Source organism: Nycticebus coucang, chromosome 21, assembly GCF_027406575.1.
Source record: "Nycticebus coucang isolate mNycCou1 chromosome 21, mNycCou1.pri, whole genome shotgun sequence".
NCBI lineage: Eukaryota > Metazoa > Chordata > Mammalia > Primates > Lorisidae > Nycticebus > Nycticebus coucang.
In genome coordinates, this window is record NC_069800.1 from 67145626 (window position 1) to 67161621 (window position 15996).

The 15996-nt window shown below is 51.7% G+C and overlaps 1 protein-coding gene across 2 annotated transcripts in view; it reads right to left on the minus strand.

Moving 5' to 3' along the window:
- Nucleotides 1-319: 319 nt before the first annotated feature.
- The window catches only part of ZBTB46 (zinc finger and BTB domain containing 46), a 61457-nt gene continuing 45780 nt past the window's right edge, over nucleotides 320-15996 (minus strand). For both annotated transcript variants that reach the window (XM_053574902.1, XM_053574903.1), the window contains 2 exons: nucleotides 6884-7059; nucleotides 320-3414 (listed from right to left, as the gene is read on the minus strand). In XM_053574902.1, the coding sequence (XP_053430877.1) occupies nucleotides 3049-3414; nucleotides 6884-7059 (542 nt within the window). In that variant the 3' untranslated portion in view covers nucleotides 320-3048. The remainder of the gene's footprint in view (nucleotides 3415-6883; nucleotides 7060-15996) is intronic.

Sequence of the window (15996 nt, forward strand, 5' to 3'; positions counted from 1 at the left end):
CCAATTTATTGAAAGTGATCGCTTTGCAAGAATATCTATGCTAACCCCATCACAGAAAGGAAACCCACAGACAGGCTGGGAGCTGCCCAGGCAGACAACAACCCTGGAGACCCAATGTAGAGAAGGTGACACTTGCCGTCCTGTGGCTGCAGAGAAGCAGGGCAGCAGAGCTGTGATTTCCCGCCAACTGAGTACAAAAATGTCCCCTAAATATTAAACACATCTTCAATACAAACACAGGTTTATAATAATTAATATAAAGTCAATATAATATAGATTATCCCCAGAAAAAAATCAACAATCTTCAAACACTGCCCTTTGTTTTGCTTTTGTTGACAGGTTGAAAACATGTTGAAAAAATAAATATTTCGGAAAAGCACACACAGAGCACCCTCACTACAAGTAGTTCTAAAAGGGCTGCATACAAAACAGTATAGGATCTAAAACATAAAAAACAACCATTAAGTATGGCTTTCTTAAGAGTTGCACATGTCACAGAATGAGCTAAAATAAGATTATCTTTCATAATATTGCAAAAAGTTCCAGTTTTTGCATTTTCTCAATTTTTTAAAAAGGAAGATGTGCAAAGTTGGAAGCGGTAAGCTGTGTCTGAGTCAGGTCCCTACATAGTCCTGGCAGTGTTCTGTTTCCTAAAACCCAGAGTTCAAATACACAACCTGGTCAGGATCCAGAGCTTAGTACAAAAATCATATGGTTTCCCTTCCCACCCCGAAGTAACACCACCCCCAAGGGACTGTACTTTCACTTGGTGTTGCAAACACCAAAATACAAATAGACACACACAAAAAATACAAAATGTGAAATGTAATCTACATATTTTTCCTCTTCATAAAAAAATATTTATTAGTTTGAACATCGATAAAAAAAAAATCAGTCATGTTAAAAAAAAAAAAAAAAAACCTTCATTACGCCTGTCTTTTCCCTCTATGCCTCCTGAGATGGACATGTTCACCGGGGTCTTTCAAACCCCACATTCTCCAGTTGGCAAACCGCAAGTGAGCGTGATGAGCTGCCACAGCCACGCAGGGAACTAGGGGTGGGAAGAGGACCCCTGGTCTTATACAGTGTTGGTTTAAGGAAGAAAACGCCCCTGTGGCACCAACCGGGATCCCCCAAAAGGTCAGCAAAGGCGGTCCAGATAGGGAGGGAGTAGGACATCCTGAGTGTGGAGGCGAAGGCGCCCTTGGTGGGAGGTGGGCTGGGGGCGGGGGTACTGGGTGGATGGCCTGAGAGGTGGCAACTGGTACAAAACCCAGAGACACCTATTGGTAGCAAAGGTCTGGTTTCCAAATGCATTGTATAAGAAAGTCTGTTTAGAAAAGGGATTTGAGAAGTGAGGGAGAAGTCCAAAGTTCTGAGAGTCTTCTCAGGCCTGATCAAGCTGGCCTAGGTTAGGAGGTCAGCTTGGTACTTCCTTGGTGGACAGGGACTTGGCTGTGTTGTCCCACTGGGGAGCATGCCCCAGGGCCCACCCGCTGCAGGAAGATCCAGGGCAGGGAGAAGAGAGGCCCAGAGCTTCCCGGGCACCTGTGCCCACACTCCATGTGTGGACAAGTTTTGGCTCTCTTTCTCCAAAAACTCTGGCCTCAGCCTCGAGGCATGTGGCAACCCGTTCTGGCTGAGGGAAGTGTATGTGCAGCTGCAGCACCTTGTTGGGATTAGTAGAAACAGTGGCCGATTTAAAAAAACAAAAGCTGCCTTCTCCCCGTGGCACAGAACCCAAAGACTGCGGGGTCCCTGAGTGCCCACGGGGCCAGCCTGGCACTCTCCGAGCTGTAGAAGGGGAGGCTGGGGCTCAGGGCCTGGGGTCCAGGACACTCACTCTGCCTGACCGTTGGCAAAAGCCGTTCTGGCTTACAGTCCAGAAAAGGAGAAAATAGAAACTCTCTGGTTAGTGCCAATCCTCAGCACTCCAGGGAGACTTTGCACAGGTTGGGGGGGTCAGCGGCATCTACCTCTCACCTGGGGAGCACTACACGGCAGTGCGCAGGAAGGAGGCGGTGGGAGACGGACATCTCAGCAGTGAAGAGCAGTCAAAAACAGTCAGACTAACGGCTGGATAGGGTCTCCCAGCCCTCAGAGCCAGGGTACCCCAGACAGGACCTTTGCTTTTCACTCAGAAGGAGAGAACACGTGAGCCCCTTGAGAAATACAGCAAGAGGACTTAAACACATGCTAAAGGAAAATCAACCCATATAGTATTGTCAAGTGAGAAAAATAATGCCAAACAAAATAATTTTATGTAACTACCTCGATATGTCTCTGACTACTTAGAAATTTGGTTACCGCGCGGGGAGGTGTAAGCAGCAGACTGCAGTTAGGACACCCCACCTCCAGCGCTAGCAGCAACAAGGGCAGGAGATCCTGCCCTCCCCCCCTACAAGGAGCAGCAGGGCCTGTGGGCATGGACAGGGCAGCCCCAGGGGCTCCCAGGACGTGCACACCACAGAGCCATGGCCTGAAGGGGGCGCACAGGGGCCAGTCAGCCCCTAGGCTGGCCTCATCGCCCAAAGATATAGCACCTGGAGCCCTCAGCCTCCAGCGAGGAAGGCAGCCTCTACTGTGTAAGCACCAGAGCTCAGAGGAAAGAGGGTCACGGCTTTCTGTGCACACCACACCTGGATTCTACAGCTGCTGCAGCCACAGCAGTGACCTGGCTGCTGAAGGAAGGGGGCCAGGCTGGGCCCAGGGGAGGGCGAGGGTAGGCCAGACACCTGCCCAGACCCCTGGACTCGGCCACATTCGTGACCTAGCCATGGGCCACTGTGGCTCCTGAGCCAGGCCCCGGGGAGCCCCACATGCACCTGCTGTGGCCTTGCCCCTGCACCACTGTGCTCAAAGCCACTACCAAGCTTGCTGCGCTGTGGCCCCCCAGGTTCCGCTTGCACCAGGTCCAACCTGCTTCTTATCCCACAGGGCTGGTTTCTTAGCCCACGGGGGACCCCAGAGGAGGGCCATGAGGGGTCAAGTGTGGCCCCAGAGTGGAGACCCATGGAGAGATGCACGCAGGCAGACTGTGGGGTGGGTCTAGGAGATCCAGGTGAAGTCCTTGTCGGCCCCTGAGGGGCTGTGGGGCCGCGGTGAATCCTCCTCATCCCTGTCCCCAAGCAGCGTGTCCTCCTGGGCTGGGCCCTCACCGTCCTCACCCAGCTCCTCGCCCTCGCCACGTGCATCCTCGGGGTCCTCCAGGAAGGGCCCATCGCCCGGGAACAGTGCCTCCGGGGAGCCCTCGCCACCCCCACCTCCATGGTCCTGAGGCCCGGCCACACCACGGCCAGCGCAGTCTGCACACACGCCGTGGCGCCGAGAGCCGTGCCTGATGCCCACGCTTGCAGCAGACATGAACACACGACTGCACACCTTGCACACGTACTTCTTGTCCTTGCTGTGGACCTGGGGGGGGAGGGGACAGGGCAGTCAGCCAAAGGTGAGGACCCACAGGAGGGCACAGTCTCTGCCAGGTCCAAGGGTGCCCGGCAGGCAGGGCCTCCTGGTGCACCCAACACAACCCAGCCCCCAGGACACAGGGCACCACAGAAGCATCCGCTCCCAGCTGCAGCCCTGGCTGTGTGGCTGGGTACCCTGCCACATGCAGCCGTGTGTCTGGGCACCCCCACCAGAGACACCCCCAACTCACGCATCCCCACCGGTGGGCATACTGCTCCCTCCAAACCTCCCTGCTAGGACAGGCTGAGGGACCCCTCATTAGACAGAGCTCTCTGAGACTCCTGTGCCCAACCCAGCCACTCATCTGTGGAGGGGCGCTGTAGGGGGCAGGGCCATGAGGAGACAAAGCCAGCTCAGGCCTGGGCTGGCAGAGGCTTGGAGAGGCACGGTGGGGACACTCAGGCCCTGACAGGAAGCTTCAAGCAAGCCTTTGGAGCTGGTCCTGAGGAGTCTCCCTACTCGTGGGAACCCCTCCCCTGCCCTCTGGGGATGAAGACCCAAAGAACCACCAGAGGACCCACCATCAACCCAGGTCAGAAAGCCCTGGGCCACATGGGGACTTCCCTAAAGGCCTCAGGCTTGACCTCCAGGTTGCACCTGGCACTGATCAGCCTCTGTCCTCTCAGACCCCTGGCCTCTGAAGTCCTCCCTCCAAAGGGCTGTCTCAGGCTTGCAGACAAGGAAGCTGTGCCACCAACCATGAGGATGGAGGTGGAGAAGAGATTGTAAGTTTAGTTCTTCCTCGCACCATGCCAAATTCTCCACTTGTGTACCATGAGCAAGTAAATGCTGTCACCACAACACAAATATAACTTGTCTATGTGCCAATGGAAGAGGGTCCCTCTGTCCTTGCAGAGACCTCCTAATGGGCAGTCACAGCAGCCACCTCCTGGGGCAGGCCTTGTGAGCAGCCCTCCCCACCCCAGTCGTCTGCTTTCCAAATCCCTGGGATTTGTTTGGTTTTGTTTTTTTTAGAGACAGAATCTCACTCTGTCACCCAGGCTGGAGTACAGCGGCCATCATCATCACAGTTCCATACAGCCTGAAACTCCCAGACTCAAGTGATTCTCCCACCACTGCCTCCCGAGTAGCTGGGAGTACAGAAGCCACCTCCACGCACAGCCACTGTGCTCCTCTTTTGAAGACCCCTCCTTGGAGGGTCTCTACCAATTTCCACAAAACCCTGAAGCATAAAGACCCTGTTGCCAGAGCAACTTCAGACCGACTTGCGAGGTCCCAAGCATGACCTGGAATGGGCCACCACATGGGGGACATGGCCTGGGAGTTGGGGCATCACCACCATAGGCCCCATGATGGAGCCAGGACCAGAACTCTCCTTTAGGCTTTCTGTTGGTTCACTCTGCTACACACATCTGTTAACCCTATACTCTATTAACCCCAGAGCTTCCTTTCTACCTCCTGCAACAAAAGAACAGAAGTTTAAGACCAAATCACAGTAGAAACTGCTCTCAACAGGAGGATGTAACACGGATAGCACAGGCAGGGATAGGAAGGGTCAGGGTGCCAACTCCGTGCCCTGGAGGACCCAGAGGCTGCAGGGCCCCACGTGAGCTGGAGGTTTTGCTAGGAGCCCTGGGAGACCATGAGGGGGCGCCTAAGGGAGCCCAGGACCTGGGCCTTGTCCCCACTGACAGAAGCCCCGGCAGGCAGCAAGAGGAGAGGACGCGGGCAGCATGGAAACCCACTCAGAGCCCCTGGAGGGGGCTGTAGGCTGGCCCATTCCCTCAGGACCCCCACTTGCTGAGCAGCAGGACCCAGTGCTGGGTCTCAGGGCCGCCATGTGCTGGGGGGAGGTGACTCTCAGTGCACGTCACGTGGCACCACAGAGGCTGGGCTGGGCAGCTCTGCAGGGCTGCCTCTGACACATGGGCCCTCTTAGGGGCAGGGACCTCTTCCACAGAAAAGGCCAAGCCCCCATGTCTTAAGAACATTTTCTGGGAATTAGGACCCCTTGAAGCCCAAATGTGAGGCGCAGAATAAGAACCCTGGCACTGCCCACTGAGAACTAGGATAAGAATTGTGGCCCTGCCCACTGGGAACCAGACCCACCAGACCCCAGACGACCAACACATTTATTGAGCCATTAATGTGGTTTTGTTGAAGAAAGATGTGGCAACCTGTGTTGCAAACAGCTCAAGGCCTCACAGAAAAGGCACTTGAACAGGGGTGCAGGAACAGCACGCACCCTTCTAAGCTGTGTCCAGCATCCTGGATGCCATATGCAGAGTGAGGGTGCCCAACCCAGCCTCTCCCAGGCCTTGGTGGCTCTGCATGGACATGGGCCTCCCCACCCCCCATCTGGCACACCTGCCCTCCACAGGGGACTCACAGGGGAGTCAAGGAAGGCCCCAGAGCTCGGGGCCCCACCGGCTGTGCGTCTGCTCCCAGACACACCCAGTCTGGGTTTCCAGGGGCACCTGTAGCTTCACCCAACCCGGCCCAGGTGCCCTCCAGCTTTATGAGTTGACCTCAAGCAGAGACTCAGGGGTACCCACCCCGAATGAGGACCACCACGGAGCTAGAAAATCAGACATGGACCCTTCTCACATGGCCTGCCTGTCGAAACTGGAGACCTGGTGGCCCAACAGAGATACACGGGCCTGGAGCTGGAGCTGAACGCAGAGCCTGTTAGTTGGGGCAGGAGGCCTGGGCAGGGGTCTCTGCTCACCCCAAAGACAGACACAGCCTTGGAGTCCCACTCACTGGGTTTGCCCTATTGGAGCCACCCTCACCCACACCCTGGGGGGTCTGACCAGGAAGGTCAGCATGCTGGGGGGCAGCCCCAAGTAAGCCCGTGCATCAGCTCCCACGCATGGCCGTGGACTGATGCTCCTGAGATCCCCAAACTTGCAGCACCATCCCAGCACCTCTCTCTCTCACCCCCAGCACATGCCCATGTTAGCCTCAAGCCACCCCTAGAACAGTGGCCCACAGCCCTCCAACCCGCACCTGGCCCAGGGCTGTCAGGGACCTGTCCCCACCCAGGATGCCTGTGCTCTGGCTGCCTGCAGGTTCGCCTTGTGCACTTGAGGCAGCCTCTCCCAGTCTGCTTCCTGACATCTGCCCCCTAAAAGTGACCCGTTAGGTGCTGAGCTCAGTCCTGGACACACTGGGCACAGACAAGCCAGGAGCAGGAGCAGGGTTCCTATCCAGACGTAGGGTAGGGCAGGGCAGGTCCCCACCTTGACCAAGAGTTGGAGGCTCCAAGCAGAGGATGATGTGCTTGGTGAGGGGGCAGCAGGTGGGTAGAGCAGGTCTGGGGCCTCTGCACAGCCACACCCCCAGCCCTGCTGCCTTATCCACAGAGCTGGACCCCTCTCTGTGCTGCCTGTGGCATCTCCTTCAGAGCCCCGCCCAGATGCCCTAGCCCTGCAGCCACTGCGGCCACACTCACCAGCGTGTGGCGCTTCATGTGCTCGCGCCGTGTGAACTTCTTCCCGCAGATTTCACAGGGGTAAGGCCGCTCCCCGGTGTGGGAGCGCATGTGCCGCTTCAGGATGCACTGGTGCATGGCCGAGAAGCTGCAGTAGGGGCACTTGAACTTCTTCCTGATCACCGTGAACTCGTTCACTGAAAAACAGCGGCCGCAGGGTCAGTGGGGTCAGGATGTGCCCTCTGCGGCCCACACTTGACAACTGAACGGGGACCTCGGGCCGCATCCCGCAGTGTCAACCCAGCAGCGGGCAGGGCCCCTCCACCCTCAGCAGGGATCATCCACCCAGCTGAGCACCACACCCCGGGGTGCGGTGCCCAGCTCTCCAGGCCCATTTGGCCAAGAGCTGTCTGTCCACTCAAGACAAACCAGGAGCCCTGGATAAAGCAGGTAGAAAGAGGTAGGTACGACTTGTCTAGCATGTCACCCTGTCCCTGTCAGCCCTCTGGTCAAGCCCTCAGGCGCCTACTGGATGTTCATGAGCAGCAGCCCGAGGCACAGCATCAGATCTTAGCCCAAGGCACCAAGGGGGAGGCAGATACAAAAACAAACAGCACTGAGAAACACGGGTGCGCTAGCATGTAGGACATGTGAGAAGTAGCTGTGATCCAAAGACCTGGGCCATCTTGCTGGATAGAACAGCCAGTCGGCTGGAGCAATAACCCTACAGCTTCACCAGCCCCGGGGCCCTTCCCGGCACACAGCCCCATGGAGTTGCCCTCAGGATGCCTTCACCCCCCACACAGTGCCGCTGCTCAGGCTCCAGCTGCCAGCAACTCAGGTGGGGACAGGTGCTACCCAGAGGGCCCAGGGCCCTGCACACGCCCCAGGTCAGCAACATCACTAAGATGCCATCAAACCTGAAGGCAGCCCATCCCTACTCGCAGGCCAAGGGCACTTACTCTGGGATCACAGGCATGCCCGGGTACACAGGACATTGTCCACTGGACATACTTTGACCATCTTTTAATGCCATGACTTTTAACTACATAGCTGTTAAATGCTTGAATAGACCATGATTTATTATATAGATCTGTTGTTGAGCATTTAAGCCGTTTCCGTTTTCTGTCTTTGTGAAAAACATTTCAGCAAGGTTCCTCTTTGTGCCTACCTCTCACACCTGAAGACAAATCTGAGAAGCAGAACATGCCAACTGCCCCCACTAGCCATTCCCACCCCCTCCCCAAACCCCATGAAGGAGAGTTGGCCAGGCTGTGGGGCTCTGAGGATAGATGGGTACACTCCCAAAGGCAGGTCCAACTGAGTGACATGGTATCGCTGGTGTCCACTTCGTTAAAATGCGGCAGCTGTGGCCTGGTGGCACTAGCCTGCAGGGCAGCAGTGACCAGCTGGGTACAGCTGTCTGCAACCTCATACCTCATACCTGGCAGCACCCAGGAAGCAGAACTAAGCTGTCCCTGCCTCTCCTTGGACAGCCACACTCTGTCTCTGACTCAGTCTCTGTAAGTCAGGCAGTAAGAACCTCACTCCTCCTTCCCACCACACTTCACACCACGATGGTGCTTCTCATATCATCAAACCCACCAGAGCAAACATTCTACATGTTCTAAGACAGAAAAGGATAACAAGGAAATGCGTTTTTGGCCAGGAGTGGTGGCTCACGCCTGTAATCCCAGCACTCTGGGAGGCTGAGGCAGGTGGACTGTCTGAGCTCACAGGTTCAAAACCAGCCTGAGCAAGAGTGAGACCCTGTCTCTAAAAATAGCTGGACATTGTGGCGGGCATCCGTAGCTCCAGCTACTCAGGAGGCTGAGACAAGGGGATTGCTTGAGCCCAAGAGTTTGAGGTTGCTATGAGCTAGGACGCTACAGCACTCTACTGAGGGTGACAAAGTGAGACTCTGTCTCAAAAAAAAAAAAGTGCTTTTTCAATTATTTTATTTAAAACAACTTCTCTGAGATCATATTCATTTGTGCTTTTCTATTCTTCTACAACCATGAAAATTAAAATTTTAAATTACCATATATTTAGCCATCTCTATTTAATAATTCAGGCATACATGTTAAAATAAATACTTATCGGAGTGGCGCCTGTGGCTCAGTCGGTAAGGCGCCAGCCCCATATACCGAGGGTGGCGGGTTCAAACCCGGCCCCGGCCAAACTGCAACCAAAAAATAGCCGGGCGTTGTGGTGGGCGCCTATAGTCCCAGCTACTCGGGAGGCTGGGGCAAGAGAATCGCTTAAGCCCAGGAAGTTGGAGGTTGCTGTGAGCTGTGTGAGGCCACGGCACTCTACCAAGGGCCATAAAGTGAGACTCTGTCTCTACAAAAATAAATAAATAAAATAAATACTTATCTGTACAGAAACCCTGTATTTTTTTCCTAGAAAAACAGTTCAGAAGGGACACGAGCATGACTCCAGATATGAATAAGCAGGATGCCAAGAGTGGAGATGTGGCCACAGCAGCCAATCCTGCGAGGAAGCAGTCACTGCCGTAACAAAGTGCCACCAACTGGGCAGCTCAGAACAACACATGCTCACTCTTAGAGCTGAGGGCCCTGGTCTGAGTCAGTGTCCAGGGCTCTGCTTCCTCTGGCCTCTCCCAGCTCCAGGGCTCTGCCTGGCTCCAGCCTCTAGCTCTGCCTCCATGTGGGTTCCCCTGTGTCCGTGTCTTCCTCTTCTGTATCTTGTAAGGATATTTGTCATTGGATTTAGGGCCGCCTCAAGAATCCAGGATGATCTCCTTTTTGGATCCTTAATTTAACCTCATCTGCAAAGACTTGTTTTTCTAATCGTGTCACAGTCACATGTTGCGAGGATTAGGACATGGACACATGTTTTGGGGGGACCAGGGATTATCATCCAACACACTGCATTTAACTGACATTACCGCAATGGCAGAGGGAAGTCTGCATTGGCCATTATTATTCAAATAATTTCTTATTGGAAAATATCCTATAATTTATCTGTGGTTTATGAGTCCTTATATCTTAGAAAAATTTTCAATATTGTATAGTTTCATTCTCATAAACACTAATAACCCCCTAAAAATCCATATGGTAAAAGGGTAATTAAAATAAATGAAAAGCACACAGATGACTGAGCTAAACAGGCACTCGGCAAGTCCGTCCTAAACACTGAGCCTCTTTGCCAGCGTTCCTCACGAGGAACAAGGCAGCTTCCAAACCAGTAAGAGAAGCAGGCTGACAAGAGGTAGCAGAAGGTCATCTAAAATGTGAAGCTGAGTGACATTTGGCTACAATTTTACAGAATTGTATCTGACAAAAATGTTGTTTGCACCTGAGCAGAGGGGCTCCTGCAAGCCCCAGGAAAAAAGGAGGCATCCCGCCTGCTCCCCGTACTGTACCCACAGTCGGCTTTCCACAGCCACATGTGCTTGGCCCTTCCTCTGTCCACCACTCACAGCAAGGTTCTGACTGCAAGAGAATCTGACCTGTCACAAATAGCCACAGTACAAGTGAAAACTGAAGAACCTTCTTGTGATAGTGTCAGACTGCAAGAAATCACCAGTGAACCAAACAGATGGGGAGCAAGGCTGCTTCAGAGGGGTGTGTGCTGTTCCCAGAGTCCTCAGCCATGTAACCATCCTGGATGTTTAATTGGTCCAAATATAATTTTCAAAAGATTATTCCAGAAATGGAACACTCCACAGCACTGCTAAACCATGACGCACCCACGCTGCAGAACAGAGGAGTCTGGATGGCTCTTACAAGTGTCTCTTTAATCAGTGGTCTCTAACCTTTTTGGCACCAGGGACCGGTTTCATGGAAGACAATTTTTCCACAGATGCGGGATGGTTTTGATATGAGTCTGCAAGCAAGGGATTTACTATGTTGTCTGTGTAGTCCAACCTCTCTGCTAACAGCAATCTGTGTCTGCAGCCACCCCCAGCGCCAGCATCATAGCCTCAACTCCCCTCAGTCATCATCACATTCTCCCAAAGAGCCGCGACCTAGATCCCTCCCATGCGTAGTTTATAGGGGAGTCTCGCTTCTCTGAGAATCTAATGCCCCCAGCTGACCTGACACTGCTCAGGTGGTAAAGCCAGCCATGGGCAGCGGCTGCAAATGCAGACACAGCTTTGCTCACTTGCTGCCACCCACATCCTGCTATGTGGTACAACTGGCCCAGTCTGCAGCCCGGGCTTGGGGACTGCAGGCTTAATAGACACGAGCTTTCATTTCAGATGGACACACACCCAAGGGAGGGATTTCTGGATCACCGAAGAATATTCACATGCTTGGCTTTAGCAGATGCCAAACAGTTTTCAAAGGTTTATGAATCACCTCAAATTAATGTTTGCACTTGGTGAGAGGCAAGGGCCAAAATTCATTGTTCTCCATAGTGACAGCCAGTTCACTCAGCACCATATATTGAAAGGACTGTCCGTCCCCATGGAGCTAGAGACGACTCTGGCCCAGCAGATGTGTCACCCACACACCTGGTCTGCCCATCTGCCCTTGGCCAGCACGTCAATGCTTCCATATCCTGGCCCTTCAGGCCCAAGCCCTCCCTCCTCAACATCCCTTCAGCTATGGGCACTAAGCAGGCTTCTCTCTCTTGCATTCTGATGCTCTGACATTAAAAATCTGGACAACTCAGAGGGACTTCCCCTCCCAGGACAACCCAATTGCTAGAGATCATAAGTGATTCACTTTCAAGTGCAAACCTGCAATCCAGGGGCTGATGTTCCTCTCGGAGCTAATGTTCCTCTTCCCTATCAGCCAGGGCCAGCTACTAGACGACCAAGGCAGGTCCTATGCCTAAGAGCCTGCTGAAAGGTTCCAACCAGCCCGTCCTAAGCCTGCCCATCCTGCCTTGCCCTCTCCTTCCCACAGAAGCCACACCATGCTCCTACCCACATGCCCTGCCTCTGCCTCCCTGCAGGGCTGGCTGCCCTCTGCCCCAGGGGACAGCAAGTCCAGTATCTTCTTCCCTGGTGACAGCCACTTCTCTGCACATCTGACCATATCTGACTGAGATGAACCCCATGTGCCCTTAGGGCACTATCCCAGATCCCTTGCATTTCCAGACATATTTAGGGGGAGTTAATTTACACACATATATACACAGCCCTGCTGGAATTTTCACAGGGACTGCATGAATCCATACTTGTATGTCAATGTGGGGAGATTGGGCATCTTCACAACATAGTGTGTCTTCCATCCATGAACGCAGTATGTTCCTCCATTTATTTATATCTTGTTTAATTTCAGCAATAGCTTACAGTTTCCTGTATAGAGGTCTTACACATTTCTTTTTTATCTGTTTCTAGGCATTTGATGTCCTATAGATGGAATTTTTTTTTTTTTTTTGAGACAGAGCCTCAAGCTGTCACCTTGGGTAGAGTGCTGTGATATCACAGCTCACAGCAACCTCAAACTCCTAGGCTCAAGCGAGTCTCCTGCCTCCACCTCCCAAGTAGCTGGGACCACAGGCATCCGCCACAACACCTGGCTATTTTTTGCTTGCAGCTGTCATTGTTGTTTGGCAGCCCCCAGGCTGGATTCAAACCCACCAGCTCAGGTGTATGTTGCTGGTGCCTTAGCCACTTAAGCCACAGGCGCCAAGCCACTTTTTGGTTATTAATATAGAAATATAATTGACGGGGCGGCACCTGTGGCTCAGTCGGTAAGGTGCCGGCCCCATATACCGAGGGTGGTGGGTTCAAACCCGGCCCTGGCAGAACTACAACAAAAAAATAGCCGGGTGTTGTGGCAGGCGCCTGTAGTCCCAGCTACTTGGGAGGCTGAGGCAAGAGAATCGCTTAAGCCCAGGAGTTGGAGGTTGCTGTGAGATATGCGATGCCATGGCACTCTACCTAGGGCCATAAAGTGAAACTCTGTCTCTACAAAAAAAAAAAAAAAAAAGAAATATAATTGACTTTTGTATATTGACTATGTATCCAGTGTCTTTGGTAAATTCTCTTATTAAGTCTAATGGTTTCTAGATTAATTTTCTATATGCATAATCACATCATCTACAAATAATGGCAGCCACTCCTTTCCAATCTTTACTCCTTTAGCTTCTCTTATTACCCTATAGACCAGTGGTTCTCAACCTTCCTAATGCCACAATCCTTTAATACAATTCCTATTGGTCGTGACCCACAGGTTGAGAATTGCTGCTATAGAGCTACCTGAGGGCCAGGACTGAGGAATAAGGAGGAGCCTGACGCAGAGCAAGACGCTGGCTCTGGGGCTACTGCACACCCTCCGGCCAGGACCTCCAGGGACACGGACTGGGGATCTGGCAGTCTCGTTCCCCGACTCAGAGGCAAAAGTGGCCATTACTTCACGATTGACCACACTGTTTGCCTTATTTCTGTAGATACCTTTTATCAGATTAAGAACATTTCTTTTCACTCCAAATTTGCTGAGGATTGTTACCATGAATGTTAGTGAGTTTTATCAAAAGTGTTTTCTGGGCGGCGCCTGTGGCTCAGTCGGTAGGGCGCCAGCCCCATATACCGAGGGTGGCAGGTTCAAACCCGGCCCCGGCCAAACTGCAACCAAAAAATAGCCGGGCGTTGTGGCGGGTGCCTGTAGTCCCAGCTACTCGGGAGGCTGAGGCAAGAGAATCGCTTAAGCCCAGGAGTTGGAGGTTGCTGTGAGCTGGGTGAGGCCACGGCACTCTACCGAGGGCCACAAAGTGAGACTCTGCCTCTACAAAAAAAAAAAAAAAGAAAAAAAAAGTGTTTTCTGCACTTACTGAGGTGATCATAGGGCTTTTCTCCTTTATTCTGCTAATGTGATGAGTTACCAGATTGAAGTCCAAACGCTTACTTGGCCTGGCCCCTGGAATAACCCTAACCATGTGGCCTGGTCCTCTATGTCACTGGATTCAATCTGCCAGCACCAGCTTCAGCAGCTGTGTGTCCACACTGAGTGGGTAGCCTTCTCTCCACAACACCTCTTTCTCCCAATGCCTCCTCTAGTTTTGGGGCTAAGGCTACACCAGCCTCATCAGCAAAGACAGAGAGTTCCCATTACTTCTTTTTTTTTTTTTTTATTTTATTGTTGGGGATTCATTGAGGGTACAATAAGCCAGGTTACACTGATTGCATTTGTTAGGTAAAGTCCCTCTTGCAATCATGTCTTGCCCCCAGAAGGTGTGACACACACCAAGGCCCCACCCCCTTCCCTCCTCCCTCTCTCTGCTTTTCCTCCCCCCCCATGACCTTAATTGTCATTAATTGTCCTATCAAAATTGAGTACATAGGATTCATGCTTCTCCATTCTTGTGATGCTTTACTAAGAATAATGTCTTCCACTTCCATCCAAGTTAATACGAAGGATGTAAAGTCTCCATTTTTTTTAATAACTGAATAGTATTCCATGATATACATATACCACAGCTTGTTAATCCATTCCTGGGTTGGTGGGCATTTAGGCTGTTTCCACATTTTGGCGATTGTAAATTGAGCTGCAATAAATAGTCTAGTACAAGTGTCCTTATGATAAAAGGATTTTTTTTTTCCTTCTGGGTAGATGCCCAGTAATGGGATTGCAGGATCACTTCTTTTTTTTTTTTTTTGAGACAGAGTCTCACTATGTTGCCCTGGGTAGAGTGCCGTGGTGTCACTCACAGCAACCTCAAACTCTTGGGCTTAAGCGATTCTCTTGCCTCAGCCTCCCAAGTAGCTGGGACTATAGGCGCCCATCACAACGCCCAGCTATTTTTTGGTTGTAGTTGTCATTGTTGTTTAGCAGGCCCTGGGCCGGGCCTGACCCGCCAGCCTATGTGGCCACCGCCCTACTCACTGAGCTCTGGGTACCGAGCAGAGTTCCCATCATTTCTGCCATGAACATTTGAAAGGATTCACCAGTGATGCCACTGTACCCAGGAGATTCCTCTGTGGGAGGTTTAATGTCACTAACAGTCCTCAGAGGATCACAGAACTACTGAGCTCTTCACTTCCCTTTTGCTCCAGTTTTGGCAAATTGTGTTTTTCAAGGAATTTGCCCATTTCCTTCAACTTGTCAAATGTACTGGCATAAAGCTGTTAATAACATTCTTTCCAATCTCTGTAGAATCTGTAGTAATGATCTCTTTTTATAACTTTTATTGGTAATTGGTACCTTCCTCTCTTTTTCTTGGTCATTTTCCATAGGGGTTTACCAGTTTCATGAATCTTTTCTTTTATTATTTATTTATTCTTATTTTTTGAGACAGAGTCTTACTCTGTTGGCCTCGGTAGAGTACCATGGCATCACAGCTCACAGCAACCTCAAACTCTTGGGCTCAACCAATTATCTTGCCTCAGCCAACCGAGGCAAGACTATAGGTGCCTACCACCACACCTGGCTATGTTTTTAGAGACAGGGTCTTGCTCTGGTGCAGGCTGGTCTCGAACTCCTGACCAGCCTCAGCTTCCCAGAGTGCTGGGATTACAGGCGTGAGTCACAGCACCCGGCCTTATCTTTTTGTTTAAAGCCTTTTTCTGTCCTTCTCTATAAAGTACTTCATCTCTAAACACATTGATTTTTTTTTTGTAGAGACAGAGTCTCACTTTATGGCCCTCGGTAGAGTGCCGTGGCCTCACACAGCTCACAGCAACCTCCAACTCCTAGGCTTAAGAGATTCTCTTGCCTCAGCCTCCTGAGCAGCTGGGACTACAGGCGCCCGCCACAACGCCCAGCTATCTAAACACATTAATTTTTAAAAACAGGCTGATCCTCTACTTATTGGCATGTTTAGTCCATTTGTAACAATGTAACTATGTTGAAGTTGCTGGTCGTCTTCTATTTGTCCTTTAATTCTTTTGTTTCTCCTTTCTTGCCCTCTTTCTTTCTTTTTTTTTCTAGGCAAGAACTTTAATGAACTGAACAATTATCAGCATCCTGAACCAATGCAGAAGATACAAAATTATCATCTTGTGTCAGAAAATTTCTCACGCTGGCAACAGCGTAGGTCCTGCTGAATTCCACGGGACTGGCATATTACCTCTACCCTGTGAGGACCCACTGGGACTCTGGTGAACATGGTAGTATCTCAGCATAAAGTTCCTTTTCCTTGACAACTGTAGAGAAGGAGAGATGAAGAGAGTGTGAGATGAAGGGAGTGTACCCAAAAGGTAGAGGGTGAGTCTG